General features: G+C 37.4%; 1 protein-coding gene across 1 annotated transcript in view; it reads left to right on the top strand.

The window, feature by feature from the left end:
- Positions 1–18,181, top strand: part of UBE2R2 (ubiquitin conjugating enzyme E2 R2) — a 120,955-nt gene that overhangs the window by 88,838 nt on the left and 13,936 nt on the right. The window contains exon 3 of the mRNA XM_026008966.2: positions 9,402–9,499. Within this exon, the coding sequence (XP_025864751.1) occupies positions 9,402–9,499 (98 nt within the window). The remainder of the gene's footprint in view (positions 1–9,401; positions 9,500–18,181) is intronic.

The raw sequence follows: 18,181 nt of genomic DNA, 5'->3' as shown, positions 1-18,181 counted from the left end.
TCTGTGTCCTCTTATGGCTTGAGTAGAGACCGAGCTAGCTCTCTGGTATCTCGTATAAGGTTTTTTTTTGCCAAGTTTGCAGAACCATAACTTTTTAGAATAATAAAATTTAGGCTTTTTAAGTGGTGAATGGGCCTAATTACACATAGTTTATGATCTTTGTAATAGTTTAGATGGATAATATGCCATTAGTGAAAATGAATGAGACCTATAATGAGCTTTTCAAAAATGGAAAGAACTGCATGTGTCAAGAGTCATAATGCTGTAACCATAAATTATATTTTAGCATTATACAGAAAAGACCAGGTAAAAGCAATAATAATACAGTATTAGGGTTCTCCAGAGAAACAGAACCATTAGTGTACATAGAGATATATATTAGAGGAGGGTTATTAGAAGAGTTGGCTTCCATGTTACGAAGTCTGAGAAGTTGCACAGTCTCTGCAAGCTGTAGAACTGGGAAAACTGGGAGTATAATTTAGACCGAATCCAAAGGCATGGGACCTAGGAAGCTGCTGGTCCAAGTCCTAGCATACCAAGGCCCCAAAACCCAGAGTTCCAATGTTCCAGCTCAGGGGAATTTGTCCTTTGCCTATTTGTTGTATTTAGGCCCTCATTAGATTGGATGATGCTTGCCCCATTAGGATCCCAATCCCCATTATGGTGGATATTCTTTACTCAGTCTACTGATAGAAATATTAATTTCTTCTGGAAACATCCTCACAGACACACCCAGAAGTAATGTTTTATCAGCTATGTAAGCATCCCTTAGTCCAGTCAAATTGGCACATAAAATTAACCATCCCAGATACCTATCTTTTTTAATCCACTCATCCCCTGCTGTCCATGTATGGCCTTTCTCTGCTTTTTGCACACCACTATGTTCACAGTGGGTATAATTTGGAAGTGTATTTGAATCTTTTTTTTTTTTTTTAAGATTTTATTTACTAATTCATGAGAGAGACAGAGAGAGAGGCAGACATAGGCAGAGGGAGAAACAGGCTCCATGCAGGGAGCCTGATGTGGGACTCAATCCCAGGACCCCAGGATCACACCCCGAGCCAAAGGCAGATGTTAACCGCTGAGCCACCCACGCGTCCCTGAATCCCTTATTTTTATTTTTTTTAAGATTTTATTTATTTATAGAGACAGAGAGAGAGAGAGGGGTAGAGACAATAGGCAGAGGGAGAAGCAGGCTTCATGCAGAGAGCCTGACGTGGGACTTGATCTAGGGTCTCCAGGATCACGCCCTGGGCTGCAGGTGGCGCTAAACTGCTGCGCCACTGGGGCTGCCCCCTGAATCCTTTAAATAGCAAGATGTTTCGGGGCACCTGGGTGGCTCAGTTGGTTAGGCGTCTGCCTTTGGCTCAGGTCCCAGGACTGAGCCCCGCATTAGGCTACCTGCTCAGTGAAAAGTCTGCTTCTGACCTTCCTCCATCTCATGCTCGCGCGCGCTCTCTCTCTCTCAAATAAATAAAATCTTAAAAAATAAAATTGCAAGATGTATTATAATAAGGGTTTATTCCCTTCTTATTTGATAACATTCAGTAAAATTATTGTTAGATAAGGCCATAAATCATAGCTCACCTAGATCTGCTTCATCTCTTTTGCTCATTTAACATACATTTCTTTCTCTTCAGTTAATTATTAATCTTTTCTTCTTTTGGTGGAATTATCTAATAGAGCTATGGTTTTTCTGTGATTTCTCTGGGAATTTACTTTGTTATACCACCCAGGAATCAAATAATGAAACCAAAGAAGTCATATTAGAATTGATTATAAAGGGACGCCTGGGTGGCTCAGTGGTTGAGCGTCTGCCTTTGGCTCAGGGCATGATCCTAGGGCCTGGGATCAAGTCCCACATCTGGCTCCTTGTGGGGAGCCTGCTTCTCCCTCTGCCTATGTCTCTGCCTCTCTCTCTCTCTCTGTGTGTGTGTGTGTGTGTGTCTCATGAATAAATAAAATCTTTAAAAAAAAAAAAGAATTGATTATAAATAAAATTGTAATGCATACTTGATTTTTCAATGCTAGGATAAACAAGTTTCTTTCTTTCTTTTTTTTTTAATTCATGAGAGACAGAGAGAGAGAGAGAGAGACAGGCAGAGGGAGTAGCAGGCTCCATGCAGGAAGCCTCATAGTGGGACTTGATCCCGGAACTCCAGGATCATGCCCTGAGCCAAAGGCAAACGCTCAACTGCTGAGCCACCCAGGTGTCCCAAAGTTTGTTATTCTTAAACTAAATTCATATAAAATTTAAATATAAGATTTTAAAATTCTGAAACATTTATAATTGTTTTTATTCAAATGCTTTAATTTCAGTGTCTGGGTATTATAAACATACTATAAAAATGTTAGGTTTATTTTATTTTACTAAAAGATTTTATGTATTTATTCATGAGAGGCACAGAGAGAGACAGATATAAACAGAGGGAGAAGCAGGCTTCTTGCAGGGAGGGCGATGCGGGACTCGATCTCTGGACCAGGGATCATGCCCTGAGCCAAAGGCTCAACTGCTGAGTCACCCAGATGTCCCTAAAAATGTAAAGTTTAAACCAACTTCTTAAGAGTAATTTTAGACTTGAGTTTCCAGAATATTACAGAAAGTTCTCCTATAACTTTTACTCAGGTTTCTCTAATGATATCATCTTTTATCCGCCCCCCCCCCCCAAGGTTTTATTTATTTATTTGAGAGAGCACGTAAGGGGGGAGAGGCAGAGGGAAAAGTAGATTACTTGCTGAGCAGGGAGCTCAGTGACTTGGGGCTCCATCCCAGAACTCTCCAGGATCATGACTGGAGCTGAAGGCAGAGACACTTAACTGGACTGAGCCACCCAGGTGCCCCTATTGTTAATATCATACAATACATCAAAACTAAGAAACTAACTTTGGTACAATACTATTAAGTAAACTACAGACTTTAGTTGGAGTAAATTGTGGAATGGGGAAGTTAAAACATCTATATTACTTGTCCACAGCTACTGTCTCTAGGTGAGACAAAATCAATTTCTGTATTGTGTTGTTGAATGACCAGAAACAACATGCTTTTGAACTGTGTGGTCTTAATCCACATAAAAATGCTGAGTGCATGTTAAATTTTATCAGTATTTATTATTATCATTTTTTAAAGTACATTTGATGGACATTAAAAATTTATGTAATTTTATTCAGTGGTCTTAAAAATGAATCTGAATAAAATATTTCTCTTTGAATTCACTTAAAGATTCCTCAGATAGGGGAGCCTGGGTGACTCAGTGGTTTAGTGCCACTTTCGGTCCAGGGTGTGATCCTGGAGACCTGGGATTGAGCCCCGTGTTGGGCTCCTTGCATGGAGCCTGCTTCTCCCTCTGCTTCTCTGTGTCTCTCATGAATAAATAAAATCTTAAAAAAAAAAAAAAAGATTCTTTAGATGAATACAAATGCTTCTTATGTGCAAATCAGAAATGTGTAACCTAATATATTTTGTTTGCTTCAGTCACTAAGATGAATTGACATAACTTTTCTTTTGCACCAGTAAAATATATTTGTTTTTTTCATTGTTTCCCTCATTAAAACAAGTCATCATTATTCAACTTGTAAAATATTCTTCATTTCTTAAATCATCAGAGAAAAGTTTTGTAGAATGTTCCCGTAGAACTCCCAAAGTCTCTGCATAACTTTTACCTTTGTTTATATGAATCAAATGAATAAGGTAGAATGTCACCGGAAACCAGAGGATTTTGATTCTGATTTGATGTTGAAATTTTACCTAGCAAATGTGATTTAGTAATATACATTATTAAAAATTTGAATTCTTGGGCAGCCCGAGTGGCTCAGTGGTTTACTGAGCCCAGGGCATGATCCTGGAGACCCGTAATCAAGTCCCACGTCAGCTCCCTGCATGGAGCCTGCTTCTCCCTCTGCCTCTCTGTGTGTGTGTGTCTCTCATGAATAAATAAATAAAATGTTTAAAAAAAATTTGAATTCTTAGTTATGCTTTATTTAAATTTTTCATTTTTTCTTAGAGTTTTTTTTTTTAAAGATTTTTAATTTTATTTATTCATGAGAGACAGAGAGAGAGAGAGAGGCAGAGAGTCAGAGACACAGGCAGAGGGAGAAGCAGGCTCCGTGCAGGGAGCCCGATGTGGGACTTGATCCCCGGGTCTCCAGGATCACGCCCTGATCCAAAGGCAGAGGCTCAACTGCTGAACCACCCAGGCGTTCCACTTATAGTTTTTCTTTAAAAAAACTTTATATAAGGATACTAGTTTGCTCTGTGAGGGTATACGGACCTGAAGGATTTAAGTATAGGTACATTAGCCTCCATTTAGAATGTACTAATATTTAGGCTACCAAATTTGTAGAGCTGGGCTCTGGTTTGTAAATAATCTGTGACAAGCAGGATTTAATATGTATATTTATGTAGTTACATTCATGGATTTACAGATCTTATGCATCCTGTCTATCTTTAAAGAATGAGGCAGAGATTTCCTTAGGCTGTGATGTGCCCAAATTTGGCTGCGTATCAGAATCCTGTGGAGAAGTTGTTGAAAATAAAGAATATTGGAGATTTCAGTTTAATTGGATTTGGAGGGGACCTAGGCTAAATAGCCTTCATTTTACATTTTAGAATACGTTTCTGGGGGCTCCTGAGTGGCTCAGTTGGTTAGGTGTCTGCCTTTGGTTCAGGTCATGATCTCAAGGTCCTAGGATGGAGCCCCATGTCAGGCTCCCTGCCTTGCAGCCAGTCTGCTTCCTCCTTTTGCCCCTTCCCCTACTTAAAAAAACAAAACAAAACAAAACACTGACTTTCAATTATAATAAATAATAATTTATTGAGATGAAATTTACATACATAAAATGAACCATTTAAAATGAACATAATTCAGTGGCATTTAGTTCATGGTCCCAGTGTTGTGTAACTATCACCTCTTTTTGTAGAGTATTTCCATTACTCATGCATAAAACACCTTACCCATACTGCAATTTCTTCCCATTACCATTTTACCCTAGTCCCTATTATCATTGTACCCTAGTCCTAGTTTCTGAAAGCCACCACCCAGTTTTCTGTCCTTGTGTATTTATTATTCTGGATATTTCTTATAAATGGAATCATACAGAGGGGCACCTGTCTGGCTCAGTTGGCAGAGCATGCAACTCTTTATCCTCGGGTTATGAGTTCAAGCCCCACATTGGGTGTAGAGATTGCATAAATGGAATCATACAGTATGTGACCTTTTGTCTCTGGCTTTCACTTATCCTAATGTTTTTGAAGTTCTTGCATGTAGCATGTATCAGTACTTCATTTTTTTTTTTTTTAAGTATTTATTTGAGAGAGAGCATGCACAAGCTGGAGGGAGAGGGAGAGAGAATCTGAAACAGACTTTACACAAAGTGCAGAGCTTGACACAAAGCTCAATCTCACAACTGCCTGATCATTACTTCAGTCAAAATGAAGACTTGGCTGCTTAACCGACTGAGCTACCCAGGGGCCCCAATACTTGATTAATCTTTTTTTTTTATTAATCTTTATGGCTGGATGATACTCCATTGTATCCATTTATTGATGGACTTTGTCTACCTTTTGGATATGTGAATAGTGATGCTGTGACCATGTGTATACATGTACTTGCTGAAGTACTTTTTTCAGTTTATACACCTTGCTTATACATCTAGGAATGGAATTATGAAATCAAATGCATAATTCTGTGTTTTACTTTTTGAGGAACAACCAGATAGTTCTACAGCAGATGAACCATTTCATATTCTTATCAGCAGTGTATAAGGGTTCCCATTTCTCTACATCCTTACTAATATTTGTTATTTATTTTTGTTTTAATTATAGCCATTATAAGGGGATGCGAAGTGATATCTTTTTGTTGATTTACATTTCCCTAATGACTAATGATGTTGAACGTCCTTTCATGTCCTTATTGGCCATTTATGTATCATAGAGAAATGCTTAAAGTCTATTTAATTGACTGGTTTATCTTTTTCTCTTTGAGTTGCAGGAGTTCTATATAATTAAGGATATTAAACCTTTACCAGATATATGACTTGGAGATACTTCCTTTATATCTATAGGTTATTTTATCATTTTCTTAATATCCTTTGCACAAAAGTTTTTCATCTTGATGAAGTCTAGGTTATCTTTGTTGCTCTTGCTTTTGGTGTCCTATCTAAGAATACATTGCCATATCAAAGGTCATGAAGATTTACCCCTATTTTTTGGTTTTGTTTTGTTTTTAGAGGAGGAAGGATAAAAGAGAGAGAATTTTAAACAGGCTCCATGCCCAGCATGAGTCCAAGGCAGGACTTGATCTCACAACCCTGAGATCGTCACTGAGCTGACGTCGAGTCGGTTGCTTAACAAGCTGAGCAACCCAGGCACCCCTGGTTTTGTTTTTAAAGAGTTTTATGATTTTAGCTCTTAGATCTTTGTTCCATCTTGAGTTAATTTTGCATATGGTATGAGGTACAAATTCAACTTCATTCTTTTGTTTTTGAAAATCCAGTTATCCCAGCATCATTTGTTGAAGAGACTATTCTTTCCCCCATGGAATGGACTTACTAGCATCCTTGTCAAAAATCAGTGGGCCAGGGGATCCCTGGGTGGCTCAGTGGTTTGGCACCTGCCTTTGGTCCAGGGTACGATCCTGGAGTCCTGGGATCGAGTCCCGTGTCGGGCTCCCGGCATGGAGCCTGCTTCTCCCTCCTCCTGTGTCTCTGTTTCTCTCTCTCTCTCTGTCTATCATAAATAAATAAATAAACAAATCTTAAAAAAAATCAGTGGGCCATAGATGTATAGATTTATTTAGAGACTTAGTTCTAGTCTGTTGACCTATAAGTCTGTCATTATGCTAGTCTTAAACTTTCTTGTTGACTTTAGCTTCATAGTAAGTTTTGAAATCAGAAAGTGTGAGTCTTCCGACTTTACTCTCCCTCTTCCTCCTCCTGCTCTTCTCCTTTTTTAAAGATTTTATTTATTTCGGAGAGAGAGCATGAGCAGGGAGGGGGCAGAGGGACAAGGAGACACCCCTGCCCCCCCAGTGTGGGTACCAATACCAGGACGCTGAGATCATGACCCAAGCCAAAGTCACACACTTAACTGACTGAGCCACCCAGGCACCCTTTTATTCTTTTTTATTTTAAAGATTGTTTTTGCTATTGTAGGTCCCTTAAATTTCTGTAAATTTTAGGATCAGTTTGTAAATTTCTGGAAAAAGGGAAGCTAAGAATTTGATTAGGATTTCCTTGAATCTGTAGATCAAATTGGGGAATATTGCTATGTTAACATTGTCTTTCTACTCATGAACACAGGGTATTTTTCTATTTACATAGGTCTTTAATTTCTTTGAGAAGTGTTTTTATACTTTTCTGTATATAAGTCTTTCACCTCCTTGGTTAGATTTATTCCTAGGTATTCTTTTAGATGCCATTGTAAATGGAATTGTTTTCTTAATATCCCTTTTAAGTTACCCTGTTTAGGTTATTGCTGGCATATAAAAAAGTAAACCTGATTTTTGAATGTTGATCTTATACCTACAATTTTGCTAAATTCATTTATTAGCTTTTGTAGCTTTTTTGTGAATTCTTTGAATTTTGTCATTTTTGAAATAATTTTACTTTTTCCTTTCCAGTTTGTATGCCTTTTATTGCTTTTTCTTGTCTAATGCTCTGGCTTGAACTTCTAGGACCGTGTTAAATAGCAGTGGTAAAAATGGGTTATCTTTGTCCTCCTGTTCTTGATCTTAGGAGGAAAGATGGCACCACTTAGTATAATGCTAGCTTTGGGTTTTTTTTTTTTTAAAAATCCCCTTTACAGTGTTAAGATACTTCCCTTCTATTTATAGTGTTTTGAGTGTTTTTATCATGAAAAAATGTTGGATTTTGTCAAATGCTTTGTCTTCATCAACTGAGATGCCCATCTTTTAATATGTTGTTTCTATGTACAAATCTATATATGTCATTCCACTGCTCAGAAAATTTATGTATATACATGTCAAACACAGAACAAAGTGACTATTCCTCTGGTCTAGTTTTTGTGCTCTGTTTTTCTTTACAAGTGAGTTCTTCACTACTGTGGTAGGTAAAATAACAGTACTTCAGAGGAGTTCACATCCCATTCCCCGGAGCCTGTGAAGAAAAATTTGCTAATTATTAGCTGACCGTAAAATAAAGAGGTTATTCTGGATTATTTAGGTGGGCCCAGTGTAACCCAAAGAGTCCTTTCAAGTGGAAGAGGTAGGCAGAAAACCAGAGTTAAAGATGTTACTGTGGAAGAAAGGCCCAGAGAAATGCAACATTGCTTGCTTTGAGGATTAGAGGCAGGGGACCAAGAGCAAAGGAGTGTGGGTGGCCTTTAGAAGCTTAGAAAGGGCAAGGAAAGAGATTTTTTTTTTCTTAGAGGCTTCAGAAAGTGCATTGCTGCTGACACATTTAATTTAGCCTTGTGAGAACAGTGTCAGATTTTGGCCTACAAGTGTAAAACAATCAGTTTTTGTTGTTTTAAGTTTGTGGTGATTTGTTACCGTAGCAATTAAAAAAAAAAACTACAACTACCCAAGCATATTCCGTTTATGGTGTTGGCGTATTTCTCTGGGTTAACTGATGTCTAAATTTTCCTTAAATTGTTAAAATTGTACTTAATATTCAAGACCCATCTCAAAGCTTTCTCAAACACTAAGCCTTTAGTTTGTCTTCCATACTTCCACAGATGATACTTGCCAGGTATCATCTATCCAAATACACCCTAAGTTTCTCTCTCCTTGTTTCTGTTGCCTTTTTTTTTTTTTTTTTAAGCCTTCCTCATGGCATCTAATGATAGTATAGAGTTTTAGAATTTAGTGTTTGGTATTGATTTTATTAAAATTTTATTCTTCTAAAAGTGATCTGTTATCTTGATACGGTTGTGTATTTTGTGTGTATGTCTAAGTTTGGGTTGTATATACAAGGTTTTTACACTTCATATAGTTATACCTCTAATTATTTAGAATTTTAGACTGGGATTGGTGACTATCTTAGTCTTTTGTATTGAATAACAGTCTGTGATGTATATGGTAGGCAATCCATATGTGTTTGACTTAAACATGTACATGTGGATTAGGTCCCATACTTTAAATTTATGAACTAAGGGGCACATGGGTGGCTCAGTCAGTTAAGCATCTCCCTTCTGCTTAGGTCAGGGTCCTGGGATGGAGCCCTGTGTCAGGCTCCCTGCTCAGCAGGGAGATCACTTCTCCCTCTGCCCCTCGCCCTGCTCGTGCTCATTCATGCTCTCTCTCTCTTTCAAATAAATAGATAAAATCTTAAAAAGTAGTGAGTTTGGTCCACATCCTGAGGGAATTATAATTAAGTTTACATCATATTTTTTTTTTACATCATATTTTTGAGTATTTACTGAATGTGATGTTTGTGTCTCACAGAATGGAGATGTATGCATTTCGATTCTTCATCCGCCTGTAGATGACCCACAGAGTGGAGAACTGCCCTCTGAAAGGTGGAATCCTACTCAGAATGTCAGGTAAGGGGGTTTTTAGGTGGTTCTTAAGATTGGATATTATCTTTTAAGAAGTACAAAGAATCCTTTCTGTACTTGGTTTTGTCTTCTGCTAGAGCTTTAACACATTTGCATCATTTTAAAGAGTTGTATTTATAGAGCAGTAATGCATTTGTTACTCATTTCTTTAAGTTCATCTTGGAAGAACTTTTCTAGTCTGAATTCTTCCTCTTACATTATCTTAGTTCCATCCTGCATCTTTGGATCTCATGAAGTTATGTTTAGATTGATTGCTTCTTTATTCTTATTATATTTTGCAGAAAAATCTAAGTCTTTACAAACTCACAACTTTCTATACGTAACTGGTTTTAAAAGAGCTTCCATGTTTCTTAATGATTTGAAGGGCTTGTATATTTCTTTTGATTCTCTTTATCTATTTTTGTCTTTTCATTTATTTATTTCTTTTAAAGATTTTATTTACTTATTCATTGAAAGACACACACACACACACACAGAGGCAGAGACATAGGCAGAGGGAGAAGCAGGCTTCATGCTGGGAGCCCAATGTGGTACTTGGTCCCGATCCCGGGACCCCAGGATCACGCCCTGGGCTGAAGGCAGGCACTAAACCACTGAGTCACCCAGGCGTCCCTCAAATTTTTATGTAAATTCTAATTAGTTAACATATAGTACAATATTGAGATTATCCATCTGTTAATCTGTTGAACTATATATAAATAGATGGATATTTAACAATTTGTTTGTTTAGAGTAGCGGTCTGTATATTTAGGAGTTGGTCACTTAACCGTTAAAAGAATTTTGAAAAAAACTGTGTTCACTGTTGAATGTTTTGTTCTGTTTTTTAAGATCTTATTTAAGTAATCTCTGTACCCAATGTGGGGCTTGAACTTACAACCCCAAGATCAGGAGTCACATGCTTTACATACTGAGCCACTAGGCATCCCCACTGTAGCATGTTTTTAGGTGCAGCATTTTTTTGGTGATTTGTTCGTTTTTTAGGTATGGTTTTTTTACATCTCAAATTTAAATATTTAAAAAATACATTTTTTTCTACTTGGCATTTTAATTTCCATTTTACTATCCCTACAGAGTTTTATCCTAATACTTGAAATTTTTATGTTTGATAGCCTTATATATTTTGTTTATCCTATAATATTTTTCTGCAATAAAAATCTATATATATTTTAATTGCTTGTGACAAAACTGATTTTTATCTTGACATGATTAAAGTTGATTAAAAACAAGTATATTATACTTTAAAAAAAACCAAGTATATTATACTTTCAGTATACTTTTTACATTTAATAATTATTTAGAAATGCATTTTTAACCAAGTATATAGACCTTTGTTTTCAGTTAGGTCATGTATCCATGAATAATTATTACATTGCTAGAATGAGGCAGAAATACAGCTTCAATCTATATGTATGGGTAATATACATTATATATACTAATATACACACCCAAGAATATATATATCTATATACATGTGTGTGTGTACACACACACGAGGACTAACATATGTATGTAACATAAATATATATATTGGATGCAATGATTAAGAGACTATTTACATGTGATAATGGAATAAAATCTTATATGGCAGCAAAACTAAATCCTTTTAATAATTCCTTCTGAATTTGGCAAAAATCAGAGTCTTTATAAAAAACAAAAACAATTTTATTGTGATATAATTCTCATACCCTACAATTCTCCCATTTTAAGTAAACAGTTCACTGTTCTTTAATGTTGGCAGAGATACAAATATCCCCACAATCAATTTTAGAACTTTTTAAAAAAAAAATAGGCTCTGTGCCCAATGTGGAGCCCAACTCGGGGCTTGAACTTATGACCCTGAGATTAAGACCTGAGATCAAGAGTCAGACATTTAGGGCAGCCCCGGTGGCTCAGCGGTTTAGTGCCGCCTTCAGCCCAGGTTGTGATCCTGGGGACCCGGGATCGAGTCCCATGTCGGGCTCCCTGTGTGGAGCCTGCTTCTGCCTCTCTCTCTCTCTCTCTTTCTCTCTCTGTGTGTGTATGTGTCTCATGAATAAATAAATAAAATCTTTTAAAAAAAAAAGAGAGACATTTAGCTGACTGAGCCACTGAAGTGCTCCATGGACATTTTTATCACCTCTGAAGAAACTCCTACCTCTTAGTATTTTCACTCCATTATCCCTCAACCTTCACCCTTCTACTTGCAACCCTAGGAAAGCACTAGTCTACTTTCTGTCTCTATAGATATATCTGTTTGGATATTTTGTAGAAATAGAGTCGTTTAATATGTAGTATTTTGTGATTGACTTCTTTTTGTGATTGACTTCTTTAACTTAGCATCTTTTCTTTTCTTTTTTTTAACTTAGCATCTTTTCAAGGTTCATTTTTGTTGTAGCATTAATAAGTATTTCATCTTTTTATGGCTGAATAAGAATTCCATTGAATGCTTTTTTAAAAAAAGATTTTATTTATTCATGAGACACACACAGAGAGAGGCAGAGACATAGGCAGAAGGAGAAGCTGGCTCCCCACAGGGAACCTGATGTGGGTCTTGATTCCAGGACCCCAGGACCAAGACCTAAGCCAAAGGCAGACGCTCAACCACTGAGCCCACCCACGTGTTCCCCCATTGAATGCTTATATCACACTTTGTTTATCCATTCATCAGTCAGTGGACCTTTGGGTTGTTTCCACTTTTTGGCTATTATGAGTAATGCTGTTATATAAACATTGTTTTTACATATACATGTTTTTATTCCCTTGGATATATACCTAAGAATAGAATTGCTGGGTCATGTGATAACTCAGTGTTTAAATTTTGAGGAATTACCAGACTGTTTTCTAACATGGCTACACTAAATAGTTCATTCTTACCAACAATGTTTGAGAATTTGTTTCTCTACATCTTGGTTAACACTTGCTATTATTTTTGTTTCTAACCATAGTGGGTGGACATGGGATCTCATTGTGGTTTTGTTGTTGATGTTTTCTCTTAAATGACTTTTAAGAATTTTAGAACAGTTTCAGATTTTTGAAAATTGTGAAGATAGTACAGATAGTTCTCCAGAATTCCATGCATGATACCATGTTATATTTAACAGGCATGTCTCCTTATGGAACTGTGAAAGTCTCAGACTTTCCTTGTTTCTGATGACCTTGACAATTTTGAGGAGTACTGATCAGGTATTGTAAAAAGGTCCCTCAACTGAAATTTTGTGATGTCTTCCTGGTTACTAGAGTAGGGTTATGAGTGCTGGAGAGGAAGATCATGGAGGTAAAATATATTGTTACTATGTTGTATAAAGGGTATGTAATATCAACATGACTTGTCACTGTTGATGTTAACATTCATTACTGGCTAGGATTCGGTTTTTCAATTTCTTCTGTATAAAGTTACTTGTTTTTCCCATCCCATTCTGTACTCTTTCAAAGGAAGGAAGACATAGGTGTAACCCAGATACAAGGAATGGGAATTATAATTCCATGAGGCTGAGGAATCTGTATAAATTATTTCAAATTCTTCTGCACGGGAGATTGGTCAAAATCAACATCCATGTGTGTGTCTGTGTGTTTATATATTTATTGTCATTTTGTTAGTCTTCTTAAGGGGGGAGGGGCAGAAGGAGAGACAGAATATTAAGCAGGCTCCATGCCTTGTGCAGAGCCCCACAGAGGGCTCGATTTCACAACCCTGAGATCATGACCTGAGCTGAAACCAAGAGTCAGACCCTCAACTGACTGAGCCACTTGGGTACCCCTTTGTTAGTCATTTTTAATGAGAAAAGCTAATAACTCCATTAGAACTCCACTTTTGTTAAAAATAAAAGTTGGAAGTTTTTTGACTTACACAAAGATTTCGTACCAGTTTTTACCAAGTTACTTCTCATTCTGGAAAGTGTATACTAAAGAAAGCATCTGTTCAAGCATATCAAATTATTGTTGATTATGTGTTGATTATGCTGATTACGCATTCCTTTAGGTACCTTGTTCAATACTTAGAGTTGAGAAAACATTTTGGATTTCAGCACATCTTACTCATGTATTTTTTAAATCAGAAAAAAAAGTGCCTCCCTTCCTTAATTTAAATAAATGTGTTAATATATTTTATCGTGACAACCATCATGTTCTGAATTCTCTCTCTCTTTCTCTCTCTCTCTCTCTCTCTCTCTCTCTCTCTCTCTCTGTTTTTAGATTTTATTTATTCATGAGAGACACAGAGAAGAGAGGCAGACACCTAGGCAGAGAGAGAGGCAAGGCAGGCTCTTTGGGGAGCCAGATGCAGGACTTGATTCCAGGACTCCCATGATCATGTCCTGAACTGAAGGCAGATGTTCAACCACTGAGCCACCCAGGCATCCCCTGAATTCTAAGATAGATCAGGCATAGAACCTTGCCATAAGTTTATTATGTCTGTGAAATATGGCATCACCACATACATACTCCCTGTACTTTATGTTTTAATGGGACTCTCCCTCAGTGATAATGCATTTCGGATAGAATTAGAAAGTACATTTTAATGAAAATATAATTCCAGCAGATCCAGTCTATACATATCTGAATTTATTGTATATGATGAAGTTCATATACCTAAATACTGTTTTTTAACACTATTCTACATTTCTAACAAAATTATTTGAGAAAGGAAAAACAGTTGGCTTTATAAATTTCTCATTTATATACCATATGTTTCATTACCTCTGGGCAACGCACCCTAGGAATATTTGGGATGTGTGAAAGGTATGCATTTCTTTTGTAAAGAGCAATTGTGAAAAGGGAAGCTGGAAAGGAGAACTGATGTGATACTTTATATATCCCAGGTGCATGGATATATTAAAGACCTCTGCTTTACACAGGATCTTATATGATCATCAGCAGAATTCGTATATTCTACTTCTTCATGTCCCATGTCTTCTTCATGTCCCATGCCTTACATCATGCAATTATAGCTGATCATTTTTACCTTTAACCTACTTATCCTATTACTTGATTTTTCAGTGTCAACCGGCATATTGACACTTAGATGTAAATATAAGGAAAGGGAAATCAGCATACTTATTCTGATTTCTAGTCTCTTTCCCCCTTTTCTTCCTGACTTTTAAGAATATTTGTTTTTTGAGGCACCTGGGTAGCTTAGTCAGTTGAGTATCCAACTCTTGATTTCAGCTCGGGTAATGATCTCAGGGTCATGAGATTGAGCCCCCTGTGGGTGCTATGCTCAGGATAGAACCTGTTTAAGATTCTCTCCTATGGGCAGCCCAGGTGGCTCAGCGGTTTAGCGCCACCTTTGGCCCAGGGTGTGAGCCTGGAGACCTGGGATCGAGTCCCACATCAGGCTCCCTGCATGGAGCCTGCTTCTCCCTCTGCCGGTGTCTCTGCCTCTGTGTGTGTGTGTGTCTCTCATGAATAAATAAAAATCTTAAAAAAAGATTCTCTCCCTCATTCTCCTTCTGTCTCTCCTATCCCACTTGGGTTCTGATTCTCTCTAAAAAAAAAATAAAATAAAAAAAATATTTTATATATTATATATATAAATATTTTTATCCTTTTTTAAAAATTTTTATTTATTTATGATAGTCACAGAGAGAGAGAGAGAGAGAGAGAGAGAGAGAGAGAGAGAGGCAGAGACATAGGCAGAGGGAGAAGCAGGCTCCATGCACCGGGAGCCCGACGTGGGATTCGATCCTGGGTCTCCAGGATCGCGCCCTGGGCCAAAGGCAGGCGCTAAACCGCTGCGCCACCCAGGGATCCCTATATAAATATTTTTAAAAAGTGTACACACACACACACACACAAAATTTTAAAAAAATATTTGTTAATGGGGAGCCTGGGTGGCTCTGTCATTTGAGCATCTGACTGTTGATTTCGGCTCAGGGTTATGAGATCAAGCCCCATGTGGGCCACCATGCTTAGCAGGAAGTCTGTTTGAGATTCATTTTCTCCTTCTCTCTGAACCCCCTCCTGCTTGTGTGTGTACTTACTCAATATCTCTCTCTCTCAAATAAATAAATTTTTAAAAAATATATTTTTATTGTCAGGATTAATAACATTTATAATCTATACTGTTTTGTAACATAATCCTAGTTTTAAAATTTTCTTACTCCTACCATGAAGTAAATTCACTTTTTGCTGTCCATTATTTTACTTCCTTTGGTCTATTAATTGGCTGAATTTGTCCATTAGTTATTTCTCCAGGAAAATGCTCCTTAGAGCCTTATTATATTCCCTGAAATCTTAGATGTTCAAAATGTTACATGCTTATGTTTATGGGTGTGTATACATGTTTTTTGCCATGGTACTTCAAATGGCAGTTTAGGTATAAGATTTCAGAGTCATTCTTTCTTTCCTTAAGAATGTTACACATGTTATTCTGTTGTTTATTGTTTGGCCACCACATTTCTCAGCTCTTCCACCCTATATAAAAGAAAGGACCCAAATCAAATCATGAATCAAAGAGGAGAGATCACAACCAACACCAAAAAAATACAATTATAAGAACATATTATGAGCAACTATATGTCAACAAATTAGGCAGTCTGGAAGAAATGGATGCATTCCTAGAGACCATATAAGCTACCAAAACTGAAACAGGAAAAAACAGAAAACCTGAACAGACCATAACCAGCAAGGAAATTGAAGCAGCAATAAAAAAAAATCTCCCAACAAACAAGATAGCTTCCCAGGGGAATTCTACTGAATATTTAAAGAAGAATTGCTGGGCAGCGGGGGAGGCTCAGTGGTTTAGCGCCGCCTGCAGCCCAGGGCCTGATCCAGGAGTTCCAGAATCAAGCCCCATGTCAGGCTCCCTGCATGGAGCCTGCTTCTCTCTCTGCTTGTGTCTCTGTGTGCATCTCTCTCTCTCTCTCTCTCTCTCTCTCTCTCATATAAATAAAGAAAGAAGAAGAAAAATTGCCACCCATTCTTCTGAAGCTGTTTAAAAAACTATAAATGGAAGGAAAACTTCCAAACTCTTTCTCTGAGGCCAGCATTACCTTGATCCCCAAAACAAAGACCCCACCAAAAAGGAGAATTACAGACCAATATCCCTGATGAACAAGGATGCAAAATTCTCACCAAGACACTAACCAATAGGATCCAACAGCACATTAAAAGGATTATTCACCACAATCAAGTGGGATTTATTCCTTGGCTGCAAGGGTGATTCAACATCCGCAAATCAATCATTGTGATACATTACATTAATAAAAGAAGGGACAAGAATCATGTTTGTCTCAATAGATGTAGAAAACGCATTTGACACATCATTTGACAAAATAGGGGATAGAGGGAACATACCTCAATGTCATAAAAGCTATCTATGAAAAGCCCACAATTAATATCATTCTCAATGGGGAAGAAGTGAGAGTTTTTCCCCAAAGGTCAGGAACATGGCAGGGATGTCCACTATCACCACTGCTGTTCAACACAGTACTAGAAGTCCTAGCCTCAGCAGTCAGACAACAAAAATAAATAAAAGGCATCTGATTTGGCAAAGAAAATAAACTCTCACTCTTCACAGGTGACATGATACTCTGCGTGGAAAACCCAAAAGACTCAACCCCAAAATTGCTAGAACTCATACAGGAATTCAGCAAAGTAGCGGGATATAAAATCAATGAACAAAAATCAGGTGCACTTCTATAGACAATAAGAAGAAAGAGAAATTAAGGAGTCAAACCCATTTACGTTTGCACCCAAAACCATAAGATACCTAGGAATAAACCTAACCAAAGAGGCGAAGGATCTGTACTCAGAAAACTATAGAACGCTCATGAAAGAAATTGAGGAAGACACCAAAGAGATGGAAAAACACTCCATGTTCATGGATTGGAAGAACAAATATTATAAAATATCTGTGTTACCTAGAGCAATCTATACATCGAATGCAGTCCCTTCAAAATACTATTTTCACAGAGCTGGAACAAATAATCGTAAAATTTGTATGGAATCAGAAGAGACCCTGAGTAGCCAAAGGCATGTTGAAAAAGAAAATCAAAACTGATGGCATCACAATCCTGGGCTTCAAGCTCTATTACATTACAAATCTGTAATCAAGACAGTATGGTAGTGGCACAAAAACAGACACATAGATCAGTGGAACAGAACAGAGAACCCAGAAATGGACCCTCAACTCTATGGTCAACTAATCGTCAGTAAAGCAAGAAAGAATATCCAATGGAAAAAAAGACAGTCTCTTCAACAAATGGTGTTGGGAAAATTGGACAACCACATGCAGAAGAATGAAACTGGACCATTTTGTTACACCATACACAAAAATAGACTAAAAATGGATGAAGGACCTAAATATGAGCTAGGAATCCATCAAAATCTTAGAGGAGAACACAGGCAGCAACCCCAATGACCTCAGCTGCAGCAGCTTCTTGTAGACACAGCTCCAAAGGCAGGGGGAAACAAAGGCAAAAATGAACTATTGGGACTTCATCAAGATAAAAACCTTTTGCACAGCATAGGAAACAGTCTACAAAACCAAAAGACAACCGACAGAATGGGAGAAGATATTTGCAAATGTCTTATCAGGTAAAGGGCTAGTATCCAAAACCTATAAAGAACTTAACAAACTCAATACCCAAAGAACAAATAATCTGATCAAGAAACAGGCAGAAGACATGAACAGACATTTCTCCAAAGAAGACCTAAAAATGGACACCTGGGTGCTCAGTGATTAAGCAT

This window comes from Vulpes vulpes, chromosome 12, assembly GCF_048418805.1.
Source record: "Vulpes vulpes isolate BD-2025 chromosome 12, VulVul3, whole genome shotgun sequence".
In the NCBI taxonomy this organism is placed as follows: domain Eukaryota; kingdom Metazoa; phylum Chordata; class Mammalia; order Carnivora; family Canidae; genus Vulpes; species Vulpes vulpes.
Note: the sequence above shows the minus strand (reverse complement) of the source record. Positions and strands in the feature narration are given on the sequence as shown.